The following is a 16,409-nucleotide window of genomic DNA, read 5'->3' as shown; positions in this document are numbered from 1 at the left end:
GTGAGAAAAGAGCTGGGATTTCACCGAAATCCCATTCACTGGGTAACAGAGCATCACCTACTTTGGAAATGTTTGGCATCTGCCTTTTCTTTTAACAGAGCTGTTGCTGAAAGGGCAGAACAGCAACTGTTTCTTGAGCTTCAAAGAATAACTGGTCCCTGTGAGAGGGCTGCAGAGGAGTGCAGTGAGGTGTGAACTAAGATCTAAATATCCGGCTTCCTGTGTCTGACTGGCCCAGCACTCAGGGCTAAGGGAAACAGGAGGACTAAGTGTCTTTTAGTTCCTATTGAGAGACAGACAACAAGAAAATGGGATTAGATTTTCTTAGTGGTTCAACTCAGCGAAGATAAAACATGATTGCTTGGGAAATGGCTGGTGTACGGAAGCCCGTTTTCAATTTGGTTTCCTGTGACAGACGCACGATGGGAACACGATCACTCTGGTGATAGAGAATCACAAATTTACTTTGGAAATGAAATTGTGACAGTAATAATAGCTGCTTTATCTGTAAAGTTGCAAAGGGAGTGCAAAGATGAATAATGCCATCTAGTTTGCCTTGTTGAAGCAATGAGTATCACTGAAGCAAAGAATCACAGGAAATCTTAGAGGCGGAGGACAAACGTGGAAAACGGAAAAACTCAGAGTTTAAACTCTCTGTGGCCTCCTCTTCTATCTTTCTTTCAGGATAACACTCCTCAAAAATCGAATTATTTAAAAAGCTATCAACACGATTATCATCATAAATAAAGAATTACTAATTTTAAAGGGTTTGTTATCGAGAGTGTAGTAAATAAAATTATTTTTCTTTTAAGTATTTTGAAGCTGCATCCACCATGCTTTTCGTAAAGGCTACCTTCAATCAAAGAAAGAAAAAAAGCACTCATTTTTAAATTAACCATGAATTGGTTCAAAAATAAAAACAAATACAAACATTGAAGTTGGCTATCATGTGATTCCAAGAAGGACCTCAGGGCCCACCCGGCAAACATCTAAATACACCACCAGGTCTAATAGGTTTAGATTACGACAATAAAATAATATAAAAGAAGCCTGCAGCCACAACACCAAGCGGAGGCATAAATTTTAGCAGTTTCAATGGCCCACTGTTTAAAACCCTGGCAGGGTGCTTCTTTGCATCTATTTTGTTCTAGTTAGATTTTATATTTTATAGGTTGTCACAACCCATAAAATGGTTATAAATACCACAGTATATATCTTTTTCCTTAAAAGATGGGGCCATTATGCAATATGAAACACTAGTTCCGAAGATAATTCATTCCTTCCAAGACAGAGCCAAATTGAGACGTTAAAGTGTAACTATAACAATGTAATAAATCAAAATTGAGACATGTCTTTAAAAAGATGCCTGATTTTTTTACCTGTATTTTAGGTTCACAAAGAGAATTCTTGAGATGTGTAGGTGGTATACATATGAGGAGAAATAGGGGCAGACAAACATTAAGTATAAATATAACATCAGTGATTTAAATTTATAGGTAACAAACCTTTAACTAGAAAATGACAGAATATCAATCAAGCTCAGGTTAACTGAATTTTCTGATTAACTGAGAGTTAAGCAGAAACACTTTTCTGTTATAATCATTCCAAACAGCATTACTTCACCATTTCTTACTGGTCATGTAACAGACATTATTTTTCAATAGGTCAAATTACCGCAGTCTTTGGGTCTTGTTCTAACAATTAGTTTCAATGATACACCAAAACTGACACGCAAGTTAAAGGAATCTGCATCTTCTTTTTAGGGCCTAAATATTTACAGAGCGCAGGCTGCACATATTTTTCATAGGAAACTTTCTAATATCGCCAAATTTTATTACAAATGTGCCTCTTTTCCAAGGAAAATAAAATCTTCTGTATTACAAATAATCAATATTTTGATTTGCATCAATGGCTTTGGCATCCTGCTGCTCAGGAAGAAGTAATCCAACCACTGTTACCTGAGTTATATATGTGGTATAGGTTTTAGCAGAGCAGTGACTTGCTAATAAGAGGATGTGACTTCACATTTCACTCATGGCTTGGAGTAGTTAACTGAAGCTTCCAAGTAGTTATGAAGGAAAATAAGCAGTTTTGGTTTTTTTGGCTTTTTTTGGCAAGGGAAGATTTGCCCTAAGCTAACATCTGTTGTCAATCTTCCTCCTTTTTTCTTCCTTCCTTCCACCCCCAAAGCCCCAGTACATAGTTGTATATGCTAATTGTAAGTCCTTCTTCTATGAGCCGCTACCACAGCATGGCAACTGACAGACAAGTAGTGTCATTCTGCACCCAGAAACCGAACCTGGGCCACCGAAGAGGTGAGAGCGCAAAACTTTAACCACTAGGCCATCAAGCTGGCTTGAAAATAAGGATTTTTGCTCATGGATAATCTTACCGGGAAACATCCCTATTTTATAGAAAGATAACCTGAGGTGCTGAGAATCCAAAAAATTGGAAAACAATCTTTCTTAGAGGCAGTAGAATCGGAATTGAGGTCAAATACCCTCTGCTGAAAGTTTTCCCAAAACAATAACCTTCCATTGCACATAAAATGTAATCTTTTTGAATCATTTCTATTCCCAAATGGTCATAATTTCATTAATTTATCTAATTATTTTGCAAAACTTCAGCATAAGTCTATCCCTAGTTTTGATGTCACTAAGAAGATCCAACACATTTACTATAAAAGCCAAGAAAGTTCTTTTTAAATGAAAATGTAATGCTTTACATTTGAGAAGAGTTGTAAATAATTTGTTACATAAATTATCATGACTATATTAGTACTTCAGATTTCTCATTTAGAATAGCAGAGGCAGAACTACCTCTCCAGAATTATCTGAGTATTACTATTTTCTTATTAAATAACTAATAATTATTAAAATTAGGCAATAAAGCTATCAGTAATCTTAATACTAATATGAATATAATAGTCCTTATTTATAAAACATTTACTCTGTAACGGACAATACGTTAAACATTATATACACATATATAATTTTATTTAATCCTTATAAAATGCTGTGAGGTTGGTATTACTATACCCATTTTATACATGGGGCAACTGAGGCTCAGGAAGTTAAAATAATCTTTTCTAGGTCAAATAGTTGGTAAAGGACAGAAACAGGATTCAACTCAATTCTGTCTGCCTCCAATGTCTGTGCTCTTAGCTACACAATTCTTTGTAACACACTTCTTCCAGCTTTGGTAATTCTCAAACTCCAAAGAAATTTTTTGTGTGTGTGTGAGGAAGACCAGCCCTGAGCTAACATCCATGCTAATCCTCCTCCTTTTTTTTTTTTCCCCCAAAGTCCCAGCAGATAGTTGTATGTCATAGTTGCACATCCTTCTAGTTGCTGCATGTGGGCCGTGGCCTCAGCATGGCCGGAGAAGCAGTGCGTTGGTGTGTGCCTGGGATCCGAACCCTGGCCACCAGCAGCAGAGCGCGCGCACTTAACCGCTAAACCACGGGGCCGGCCCCAAAGAGATTTTTTAAAATCCTTTATTCTTTCTGTCAGCTCATCAAGTAACTCCTCATTCCAAGGATTCCTGACCTTGCTTCTTTAAAAACAAAAATAAAAACAAATTTCTGTGCCCCACTCAGAGATCTCCTAAATCAGTTTCTCTAGGAGCAGGTCTGATAATCTGTATATTTAACAAGCTTCAGATAAGTTTAAGAAACTCTGTCTAGTCCTAAGTTTTACTCTGCTCCCTTTCAAACACAGACCTCCAGGCAGCCATCATAGATGGCAATCTATTGAAATTTGATGCAAGGAACCTACTGTTGTCACTCAGGAACAAAGCCACCAGAAGCTGCTTGAATCTCCCCTCGGATGTCCCTGTGATACTTCTACCACTCAAGCAGAAGGTTGGAGTCCATATTCATATTTCAAATTGTAACAAGTCTTTATAGATAAAGTGCCCACTCGATGCCCAGTACCATTTTAAGCACTGTGAAGAGGACACAAGGGAAAAACCAAGGAAATCCTAAGTCGAGGAAGGAATATTTAAGGAAATATTACAGATAGCGTCTCCAAAAAAGCAGAATTGGAATTGCAAGAGAAAAATGGAAAAAAGAAGTAGTTATCAAAACAAGATTATTTTTTAAATGTTGGAACTAATTAAGGGTGAAAATCAAACAGTCACCCTTATTTAAGAGAGCTTTTTCCCCCATAACTTCTATCTGAAGGACTGGGTTTTGTTGCCCAAGATAAATTCTCAAAATTAAATATTCATTGTATGGGGAATGAGAGAAAGGAAGAGTATTTTTAAACTCATACTGATTCTAACAGTACCTTTTAAAACTGAACCACAGATAAAATACAGAAATCAGAAATAACCACACTACTGAATTTCTTATTATAATTGTTTCCTGCTATCGAATGAATTCATTTCTGATTAGTTTCCTTTGTAGTAACTAGTATTTTTCTACATTCAGTCTCAAATGAAGAAAAAAGATATAACTTCTCAAGTTTCTTTTGAGAAGTTTCCTTTGTTTTTTTCCTTAGTTATCTTTTGCAGTTGAGAATCATGTTACTTTCTTTGACATATCGTGTATATTATTCTAGCGTGATAAAGATATTTTAACACTGATATTAATATGCATATTTTATTTTAATATTTGAATAAAATAATATCTTCTCAACAATATATAGATCTTTTATATTTATAGAAAACCCAGTGCAGTTGAAATAAGAACTTCTAAATTCCTCAACTAGTTTCTGGATTTGATCATTTGTACCCAATTTCCACTGAAATCTTGGCTTAGGTAGCGAGAATTCCATATGGAAAACTTAAGGCTGAATTAGCTTTGGAATTGAGTTTAAAATTGCAGGAAGAAACTCTATTTTGATTTCAATGTCTACTGTAGACTGGCCACTATTTAGACATTGATTTCAATGTCTATAGTAGAATGACTATTATTTATAAAAGCATCAGACTCTCAAGGTAAAGGACTTTAAAACATAAAGTGAAACACATCTCTTTGACTAATGCGATAGACAATCAACCTCCCTGTCACAATTGCCTGGAGATAGACACACCTTTTCATGTCTTGTATTCATCCTGGGCTACTTTCACTCCCACTGGAGGGCTTTTGAACTTGAATTTGACATCTCTTAAATTTATGCTTTTTCTAAATATAAAAGGGTTTCCTTTTCTAACAGTTATAGACTTACAGAGTTCATGTCTAACTTAGATTAAAGAGAAGTAGTGTAGACCTTAGAAATTCAATGTTTGTTCTTGATCTTTTCTTTTTTTTTTTCTTTTGTTTTTATGAGGTTGAACTAAAAACCCCAAAGTGGAACATAATGGCGTTAGAGATAGGAAGGAAATATTCTGTATTCTTTTTTTCTGCTGTAAAAAGCCCACAAGGCTCTTTTGTAGAAAGCCCACAGTAGAAGCACTCTCTCAAAAGACACCTTTTTCTTCATAATGGCCTTAGCGGACACAGTGTACAGAAAAGATGACAGCACCAAGTGTTGCTAATGTCAGACTCAGAAACAAGCTAAGTGGTTTATGGCCAAAATCCCTGTTTACTATATATACCTGTCAAAATAGGGAATTTTTTTCACCATCAAAATGTTTTTTAAAGGTCATTGTCTCTTAAATTCCACAATAAATCATTTGTTCCTAAAAAAGGAAAAAAAATGAGAGAAAGTACTCAGATGAGACGTAGCAAGAAATAATTAATATGACATCATGGAGAAAGGAGAAAAGGGATTAAGAGAATGAAAAACATCTGGATTATGGATACAAAGAAGGTGACAGAACCATTTCTGCATATCAGTTTAAGATGTAACTTTGACATTCGTAAACTTGTGCTATAGAATATGGCATCCACTTTGGCTCATATAACACCAAATAATAAATCTTGATCAAAATTAGCAAAGTGCAAAAGCAATTCATTCATTCAACAAGTATTTATTGAGTGTCTGCCATGTCACAGGCATTGTGTGCACAGAAATAGACTGCAAAAGTCCCTACTTTATGGATGGATCTTACATTCTAGAGGGGAGTAGAATCTTCTCATTTTTGTGTCCTGAATTATACAGACCCTTGAAAGAGCATGATCTGAAGAAATGGTAGATTTGTTTCCATTTAAAGACAAAGCTTTCTTGACAATAGGTGTCATGTAATTAAAAGATTAGAAGGGCTCTATGTTTGAAGACCCAGAGATTAAAGCACATTCTGCTCCTCTACTTGACCAAGACAGAACTCTCTAGAATTCTGAAAACTTAATACCATTTCCTGTAACAAACACTTATAGAGCTCCCATACGCAAAACAATAATTTCCTTTAAATATGTTTGAAATAAAATATTTATAGCACCATTTAAGTCTACATTTAATACACACTTCCCTAATATACAATATGTTCTTCAAATATCAACCTTATGCTTCATATGATAAAACAACCACAAACCCTACCTTGGACGGTCAGAGTAGCTGATGCTTCAGCTTTTCCAACCATATTTTCTGCAACACAAGTGTATGATCCCATGTCACCAGCCGTCACCTTCCGAATTTTCAAGGTATGATCATCTCTGATTTCATATCTAGTGATATAACAAAAGAAAGCACAATTAAGTGACTTTCTACTTGAAAGATCACGTCATTACAAATATGACACATCTAGGCATCAAATCACATGCAACACTCTCTTCAGAAAATTTAAACTAAAATGCGGAAGTCCTCTAAGTAAGCACGCAGACGGAAAAGAGCTTATTTTTAGATTTATGTGGGCTAAAATATTAAACTACTTTCTGAAAGGATATTTTGGGGCAAAGTTGACACTTATTCATTTATTTCCTCAAGCTACTGTGCTCATACTAAAATTAAAAGATAGTGACCATTAAATAAATTCTTATTATACACCAGACTTGAAGTGTTTTGTAGGTTTTATCTTTTAAAATTTTTATAACAATTGTATAAAGTAAGTAATATGTTTATCTCCATTTTGCAGATGAGGAAACTGAGGCATAGGAAGATAAAGTAGCCTGGCTATGGTCCTCAGCTAATTAAGTGGCAGAGTTGATATTTGAACCAAATGGTCTCATTCTAGAGTTCACTTGCCTTGCCTCATCTGCCCTCCCGTTAAACGTTGGGTTCCCTTGAAGTTTCACTTTAATCCTCCTGTTACTCTACATAATATCCCTGCGTTATGTTATCTACTACAGTTTATATATTGATCGACCACACAAACATTTCCAACCCCTATTTCATCTAAGCTCCAAATTTATAATCCCAACTGACTAAGAGTTAGACATCATATCCTACACGCACCTAATATTTAATATGTTAAATAAAACTTTCTTTTCTGACCTTATCACGTAAACCAACTCCTTCTCCTAACACAATCTACCTATCTTCCTTCACCAGCCCCCTATATCTAACAAATCACCCAATTCATCAATTTAGTCTCAGAAATTTCTCTCCACTGTGGACCCCTATCACCATCTCACCTCCCAGGTCAGGCAATTCACATCTCTTATCTGGACAACAACAATGGTGACCCTGCCACTAGCCTCTCCCCACATTAATGTAATATCTATCATGCTAAAAGAATTATTTTCTCTAAAAAGTAACCCTGTTTATAGTAATCCCTCTTGGTTCATCAGTGTGCATGTAATATGATCCAAAATTCCTCAGTCAACTATACAAGGCCCTTGATAATTTGGTCTCAGTATCTTCGACCTGATAGCCCATAACTTCTTGCCACATGCCCTATGTGCCAGCCATGCTAAACTTTCTACCACTGAAAAGACGGGATGTTTTTTCTCAGATTTGTGTCTATGTTGTGATGTCTCTTTTCCTGGAAAACTATTCTCCTCTCTCTTGCTTATCAAAATGATACATATTTTTCAATTCATTGCTTACATATCACTTTCCTTTGAGAATTCTCTCTTGATTTCCTGCTCCCACAGGTCTACCTTTCTGTGACAAAAGGGTTTGCTACATTATTCTGTATTCCATATATGTATTCCATACATGTCTTTTTTTGTGAGCTCCTTGAGAGCAGAAACTATGTCTAAGCCACTGCTGTAATCCCAAAACCTAGCAAGGGCTCAACATACGTTTGCTGAATGAATGGACACACTAGAGAAGACAGCCTGAAGAAAGCCTCATTTCATTGTCTCATTCCCTAAGGCTACAAGTGTATCTCTGCTCCTAGCCAACTTAAGGACTTGACAGATATCAAGAAACTCTGACCTCTTCTACCATTCCCTGGTGATGTTGTAACTAAGGAAAAGGAGGCTTGCTTTTTAATTTGCTTCATAGTTATATCTTTAATGCTATATCTCCTTTCCCTTCCCCGCCTACTCCCATAGAAGAAATTGGTATTAACTCTGGTCTGGTTGAACAGAAGAGAAACTTGTTTAAGGAATATCACATTTTACAAGGGTTCCCTGGGTCAGGAATGTATAGTTCTTATCTGAAGCCCTCAGAGAAAGCATGGCAACCTCCTGATTCTAATTATCTCTATCGTGTCTGGCCCCAGATCAAGGAGTCTGCAGTAGACTATTCTAACGGCAGGTATGTGAACAATTGTCTGATGAGAACCGTACAAATTCTGAGTGGATGAATCCATTATTAAATTCTGATCTATACCTGGATTTGGGCAGTTCTCCGTCATCTTTCCTCCATCGTACCGTTGGCACAGGGTCACCTCGGGCCTCACATTTGAATTCCGCACTGTCATCGACAGTTACTGCCAAGTTACTGGGTCTCTTCACAAACGATGGTCTCTCTAAAATTAGAAAAAGGCATCTCAAGAAAAAATAAAGACGAACAACCTAAAAACCATTTTAGATGTTCAGCAATAACATATCTGTAATTTAAAATATTATTTAGAAAATTATTCCACATAGTTCCCTGCTTCTAGAAACTCCTCCCTAGGTTTGGTTTTCCCCCTGTATCTTAGCTACTTTATCTCAGGTTGCTATACTGATTCCTTCTTTCCTCTTCTCACCCTCAAAAATATTGCTTTACCTTCCAGAAAAGGTCATTTCTTCCTCCCTTGTGTAAAGATACTAAATTATAGTAAGAGATATGTTTAACAGTGAGCACAGTAGATAAAATTGCACTTACCTAAAACAGTCAGCTCTGCTACCTCACTCTCACGTTCCCCAACCATGTTGGTACCAACACAAACATATTTGCCAGCATCACTTTTGCGGGTGTAAGTAATCATGAGCTTTCCTCCTCGTATCTTAAAAAAAAGTTTCACATGAATACTATTAAAATTGCGTGTAAGTGATGTTTACATGACAGAGGTCTTCATAAGTGAAGTCTACCTTGTAAGCATACAAACAAAGCATAATTATGTCAAAAGGCTGATGTATAGTATTTGTTACATATATAGGTAATACATTTAAACAGAATTTATTCCAAAGGTACAATATAAGAGAAACGAAATGTTTTTACTTACCAACATTTCTTGTAAAGTTATTATATTCTGTATAACTAGAAATTTGTGTTTCCAAGCCAGCCAAGTTCATTCATATTATTTAGTTAAATGAAAACCAAAAAATTGCATGAATAATTTGGTTAGCAAGTGGAAAAAAGAAAAAGGAAATTCTTAATACCAAATGACTATAATTAATATGTAAATACATATTAACTATAAGTGATTTCAAAGAAACATATTCTAGTATTATAAAATGTGGAAATAAAAATGTCTCTAATTATTTAATTTGCCAAAGTTGCTTTAAAGGAATATGTCTTTAAAGATTAAAAACATTGCAGAACCTGACATGTCCTAAAAAACATAGGTGTTGTTGCCACTCAAGTAGTTTCTTGGGGACTTAGGAGGCAGAGACTGAACAGATCCTAATACATCATCTGGAAAGTCATCCGGGTACACTCTTGAACATTTAATTATTTGAGGAAGAATTAATTACAAATGTAAGCAGACTTCCATTACAATAAGTAGGCTAACCATGAATTAAGATTGGGATGCGAAAATTGAACTATCTTTACTTAATTTAATATGCTTTTGGTGGGAAGTTGAGTTCAATTACCCATAAATATCTATAATGTTCCGAACCTTAGACAGGTTATGTCAAGGATAACTTCCAGAATGGTAATCATGGAAGTTTTGACCCTCAGTTATTCTGTACAGTATACTAATTAAACAAAGGAGGAAAGGAAAAAAAGCAAAGAAGGAAGGAAGGAAGAGGTCATTCCAACAGAATTTTCTTTTCATCATACACTGGGAGTTTATTGAAACTACTACTTTATAAAGGTGGGTCATACTGTTTTGGAATGCCTAAATTGCTTTATTTTAATCCACACAAACTAGATACTGCAACCAAGTCTTTATTTATTAGGACAAATCAAATATTAACAAAGCAGTTTTAATATCTGTGGCTTTAGAAGTTGATATTTTTTTCAGTCATTTTATTAAAAAAATGATCATGATTCTCTAGGAACCATTATAAAAACCATCCAGGGACTTTTCTATACATGGGACATGACTTGATCCCTCATGTCTAGAATAATGCCTGCATAGTCACTCAAAAGATTTTTGATGAATGCAAACTGCTTTCACAGACAAAATCTAGTCTTTTATTCAATGAAGCATTTCTATAAATATTTATAGCAGTTACAAGATATAGTAATAATAGTTTTATTGTTTTCATATATACTTACCTAAATTTTCAAACAGAAAAAAAAGAAGAAATAAATATCACACGAAAAAAAATCTTCCAAAAGTTAATTACTATCAATACTTTGTGAGCATTCTTCCTTTGGCACACTCTCTCTCTCTCTCAGTATACATATAGGTATACAGATGTAGATAAGATACATATAAAATATACACATACACACACACACATTTACTAAAGTAGAATCATGTGACATATGCTCTGTAAGCGGCATTTTCAATTAAATAACATGTTGAGGACGTTTTTACATTTTAAATGTTGAAAACATTGTATATAGACTCTCAGCCTCAATTTCAATGACTACGTAGTATTCCATTAAAAATAGTATTCTGGGGGCTGGCCTGGAGGCATACAGGTTGGGTTCACGCACTCTGCTTTGGCAGCCCTGGGGTCACCGGTTCGGATCCTGGGCACAGACCTGCTCACCACTCATCAAACCATACTGAGGCGGCATCCCACACAGAAGAACTAGAAGGACCTACAACTAGGATATACAACTATGTACTGGGGCTTTGGGGAGAAAAAAGAAAAAGAGGAAGACTGGCAACAGATGTTAGCTCAGGGCCAATCTTCATCAAATAAACAAATAAATAAATAAATAAGTAAAATTAGTATTCTATTGTAAAATATGGATTGACACAATATTTACCAGATTATTCCTCTATTGATAGATGTTTAAGGTATTTCATTTTTCTCTCTTATAAACAGCACTGAAATCAGCATCCTTTTGCATATATCTTTTCTACATGTGCAATTATCTCCTTAGAAGGTCTCAAAGTGGGCTTCTTAAATCAAATGTATACCCAACCATAAGGCTGTTGGTTCATAGTGCTAACTATTTTATGTGTTATAAAGTTGCTTTTGTGTGAATATATCATTTAAATTTTGGTCTTTAGCATAATCCTGCTGTGAAACTGTTAAGGGAAGTGTTATAATAGCTTCATTTTCCACTTAAGGGACCAGCAGCTCAGAAAAGTATAATCTCTCCTCCCACATACCTCCACTGTGCCCATCATCACAATATGATTTAATTATGTTTTCACAGGTCGGATTTCCTCCCTGAGTGTGAAGTCTGAGGCTCAGAAGCATATCTAATTCCTCTTTACAGCCCCAGGACCTGTCACAATGCCCAGTAAACAGTAAAATTTGTGTAGAAGGAAAGTGACTTGCCCAATGTCATATAGCAAGTTGGAACAGGGCTAAGATTTTAGGCAAGATACGTGTCTGGCTATACAAGACATACAAATGACAAGAAATGCACAGCCCACAGCTCTATTATCATAATTGTGGTTTAGTAAACTTGAGTTAATAAACTTGAGTTTTTGAGGTTCAGAAAATTTGAGTATCATGATATCAAGATCCTTCTAAGAAGATCCGCTGTAACCTTTCGCCACATACTTATTTTGAAACACTCATATCAACATTCTCAAAATCTTGAGGAAACAAAATCATTTCAGCAACAAGGAAGGTGACAAATTCTATTCCTGATATGGAAGCTAAGTGATCTGGTACGTGGCCCTCGACGCTCCTTTATTGGTTCTCTAACTTTGGACAAGACGTTGAGCCTCCTCCTACCTCAGAATCTAACCTTCCATGTCCTTACATATTTAGGTGGTCAGTTCATTTCTGAAGAAATTGCACATTAATAAATAAAAGAGCAAAATAAGAGGAAGTAAACAAATGCTTTATATACTCTTTTTGTTCTAAAAGTTGTCAATGAATTATATCTACAATAAAATATAAGGCTTTAAACATAATTTCAAAATATATTCAAATATGCATAAAAATGAATCAGAAAATGATAAAATATAATTTTCAATAGTTCAGATATATTTTTACAGCTTCAGTATAATATAACACTAATTTACCTTTACAAATCTTAAATACGTGGGAATGTAGAGTTTTAAATCAACCTGTTTATGCATGTGTGGGGCACCAATTAACATTATATATTACAGCCAAATGCTATTATATTTTGAAAGAACGCAAATAAATGGAGAAGAAGGGGAATTTAGTTAACAAGAGTTATGAGGGGACTGCCAGGAGATTCTCAGACATGGAAAAATTCCAATGTTGAGATGAATGGGAGGAAACAATAACTGAGGTGAACTATTCAAAGAGAGCTATAAAGTCCTAAAGAGCGTGTTGTATGTATCTTATTACTATAGTCCCAACTATATATTATACTTGACGCAATCTTGGAAAAATTTTCTGACTCAATCTACCAGGAGATCTATGCTTTGGGAACACATAGTTACGTTTTGGCACTAACTATAAATAGAAAAATTGTTCATGTCTCATCAAAAATTATTTTTCAGATTTATTTCTAAATCATATCTGCTGTTCAAATTAAAAGTAACCCATCAAGCATTCTACAAAATATTTTCTCAATGAATCAGGTATCTTGAAAAGCTTTTTTCATTAGTATCTTAATATGACTAAAAGCATACATTTATCACAGCTGTTCATTTATACACAATTTCTGTATCAATAAAAACAAAAATTAAAATAACTGAGGCCTGAAAATAAAAATATTAAACTTACTTACAAAACATTTTTAATGAGAAAAATGTATTTTTTTCTTGTGGCAATAGCATACATATCATCAATGGCCAAATGAAGTCAACTAAATCGCTTTTTTGTTTTTCCACTCAAGATATTCTTTACCAACATTACCTAGGTTGGAAGCAAGCTCAGAATCAAAATATATACAAAAATAACAAAAAAAAAAATTTCAAAATCTCAGATAATCTTTCAAATTGGTCAAAAGTAGACACACCCACATAGGAAATCAAAGTGAGCATGGGCCTTGGAGTCAGACTTTCTCTTAGTAAATACGTGTGACTTTAGGCAAGGTATTAACTCCTCTGTTTTTCATCTCTAAAATGGGGCTAATATTAATAGTCTATTTGGGAAATCATTGTTGAGACTTCTCAGATTGGTATAAATACCCCACACAACTTCCACCCCATCAGTAAGATACTTTCATTCTAAAATACCACATTCCATTCTATACTCACCGGCAATAATAGTTAGGATCCCCAAGTAGACATTACAATTTAAACAGAAGACTAAACAAGCCTCACCAAACCTGGGAGGAACTTATTTCCTCATAGATGATAGAGACAGAAATAGACTAAAGTGAGGGAAGAAACAAAAAGTACAGCAAATGAAGAAATACAAAAAGAAAATAAATAATGGATAAAGATGGTGGTCTTCACTTTCTATACATTAAAATTCATTTTGGCATTATGTTAATGGCTGAATTGAAATAGAGCTAACCAAAAGCCATAATTCTATTCTCTTTGGTCACAAATGTGGACTACACGGTGGCCTGTTGTTTTCAACAAACAAAAGAACAGAAAAAACATAGTCCTATAACCCTGATCAAATATACCAACTTTCAAGCAGTACCCACTATTAACAAGCACCATTTTATGTTGAGTCATATAGAAACACTGATTGTAAAGGGGGATTTTATACATTCTAAATCTCAGTGTCCCTTTGTAAACCAAAAATTGACATTCCCTCTCTCTAGATAGAAAGGAAAAATATGTCTAACACATACAAAACACTATAAATGTGAAAATAGTACTATTTAAAACATGCTAAGAAATATTTCTTGGCAGGTCTCTTCCTGCATCTGGATCTGACAGCCAAACTGTAAACCTATCAAAAACAAGTTTGTATAATGAACAGACACAATGTTAAACACTGCACTGCAGCCGCACTACTTCAATTAACATAATCCGGGTCCTGGAGAAGCAAAACGTGTTAAGCTTGTGGACAATTATGCTGGCATCTAGCCTACGTCAAGAACCCCAGGCAGAGGTCCCACTTTCTCATTACCATACACCTTCCCAGCCCACAGTGGTAACCACATTAGAAGCCCACATTTCCATAAGCTCTAGACAGTGCTCAAAGGGGGGCCTCGGCCATCTACATACTTGATGAAAATAAAACAGAAAAAGGTCCCAGTGGCCTTGCTCTTTTTGGGGAAGGAGACAGAGGAGGAGAAAGGAGAAGGTGGTAAAGAATTTTAAAGTTTCAAATATCTTGACATTTTGTATTTTTCTTCAGAACAGTCTCAGATTTTTAAAAAAATGTTTTAGAGACATTACGGTACGGAACACCTCCATGTGTTTGATATACAGGATTCTTATATACTAACATTTTCCCTTTAAGAAACTAGAAATGATTATTTTCCTTAGGGCTATATAGTCTTCTCTCCTAGTACTTAAAGACTCCTCTGAAGCAGTTGAAAATCTTTTTCTAGAATGCTTTCAACTCCTTTACTGAATTGTTTACTGAGTAACAAGATAATATAGAAAAATTAGGTTTAAGATGTAGCTTTTTAACCGAAAGTGAAGAGAATCATTTTATATTTCTGGTAAGCATGAAAAAACTACAATCAGAATTCTTATTTCCAGAATACAAGAAGAGAAACTTATTATCTTTGCACACAAGGAAGCATGCTTTCTTTAAAAAAGTAAATTAAGGAAGCTTTTTGTCTGGTTAGGTCTACAGAGTATATACAGCTTACTCTGCAATCAGTGCTTAAAATCAGAAATAAAGATGAACTTAAAATGAACTCCTTGGTATGTCTTCATTTTCTACCCTAAAGCAAGTCAGATGATTTGCAGTATCTGTTACACCGGAATTTTTTTTTCAGGCATCACCCCCACAATGTTATCCATACACCTCTAGGTTAACATACTAAACCAACTGGGGCTAATTAACTAGTTTGGCTACACAAAATCTCTTCTGCTTTTAATTACATTAACCTAATGTGACTTGAATTCAGCAGACCAAAAACGAAACCACTAATTATATTAAGGGCTTCAAAGATGATTTCAAATTGCTAACCATCCAACTGTCATATAATTTATTTCATTTCCTTTAATAGATTTTGCATTTAAAATCTGTGTTCCTTACTAGAAACACTATTTTTAAAATATATCATAACAATGGATTAAAAGAATACTGATTTAGAATGCTAAAGGAGAAATATGTTTTCATAATATATATATGACACACACATATCTGTCATCATACCAAGGAGAAACTGTGCAGTACTTAATTTTTACAATTTCCTAAAGATTAAAGGCTTGGAAATATTCATTTACATTAGTAATTGTTTGCTAAGCAGGATTAACATGAAGGGTGAAATTTTTAAAGCACCTGGGATTAGAAATTATTTTTTCTGAAAAACTTGATTCTTCATCACTGTTCTCACGCTATTTTGCAAAGTAAATGCGATGAGAGGTTTCAAGTTATAGTCTAGTGTATCATCCTTAAACAACTCACTACTAAGTCTGGGCAGAATATCTCTTCATAGCAATACTGTCAATTCTGCCTGGATCTTTGACCTACAGAACAGACAGCAAGCTGTTGTGAACTAGCAAAGTACTTTGCATGGGTTTAAGACTTCTTAATGACAATGAGATGCAGGTACCCCAGATGGCCAGACATAGCCCCCAGACATCCTTCTTGGTGAAATAAACTGCAGGGCAGTTTTGGATGGTCCCTAAGGATACCTTTCAACAGAGACATGTAGAGAAGAGTCACAATAACAGCTTTTATTTCTTTAAAATTTAGCATTAATTCCACAACAACAAAAATAAACCAAAAAAAAAGATATCTTGTTTGAGCAGGGAGCAGAGACAAGGAAGAAGGGGAATAACACCCCAGTACTTTCCAGTTTGGCTACAAAAGTAGTATCAACCTTTAGTGTAAACAATTCAGA

At 34.9% G+C, this 16,409-nt stretch overlaps 1 protein-coding gene across 1 annotated transcript in view; it reads right to left on the bottom strand.

The window, feature by feature from the left end:
• The window catches only part of ROBO1 (roundabout guidance receptor 1), a 482,076-nt gene that overhangs the window by 100,563 nt on the left and 365,104 nt on the right, over positions 1–16,409 (bottom strand). Inside the window, exons 4-6 of the mRNA XM_058570690.1 lie at positions 9,084–9,204; positions 8,604–8,742; positions 6,423–6,550 (exon numbers count right to left, since the gene is read on the bottom strand). Coding sequence (XP_058426673.1) covers positions 6,423–6,550; positions 8,604–8,742; positions 9,084–9,204 — 388 coding nt within the window. The remainder of the gene's footprint in view (positions 1–6,422; positions 6,551–8,603; positions 8,743–9,083; positions 9,205–16,409) is intronic.

Source organism: Diceros bicornis, chromosome 27 (genome assembly GCF_020826845.1).
Source record: "Diceros bicornis minor isolate mBicDic1 chromosome 27, mDicBic1.mat.cur, whole genome shotgun sequence".
Classification (NCBI taxonomy): Eukaryota; Metazoa; Chordata; class Mammalia; order Perissodactyla; family Rhinocerotidae; genus Diceros; species Diceros bicornis.
This window is presented reverse-complemented; position numbering and strand designations above follow the sequence as displayed.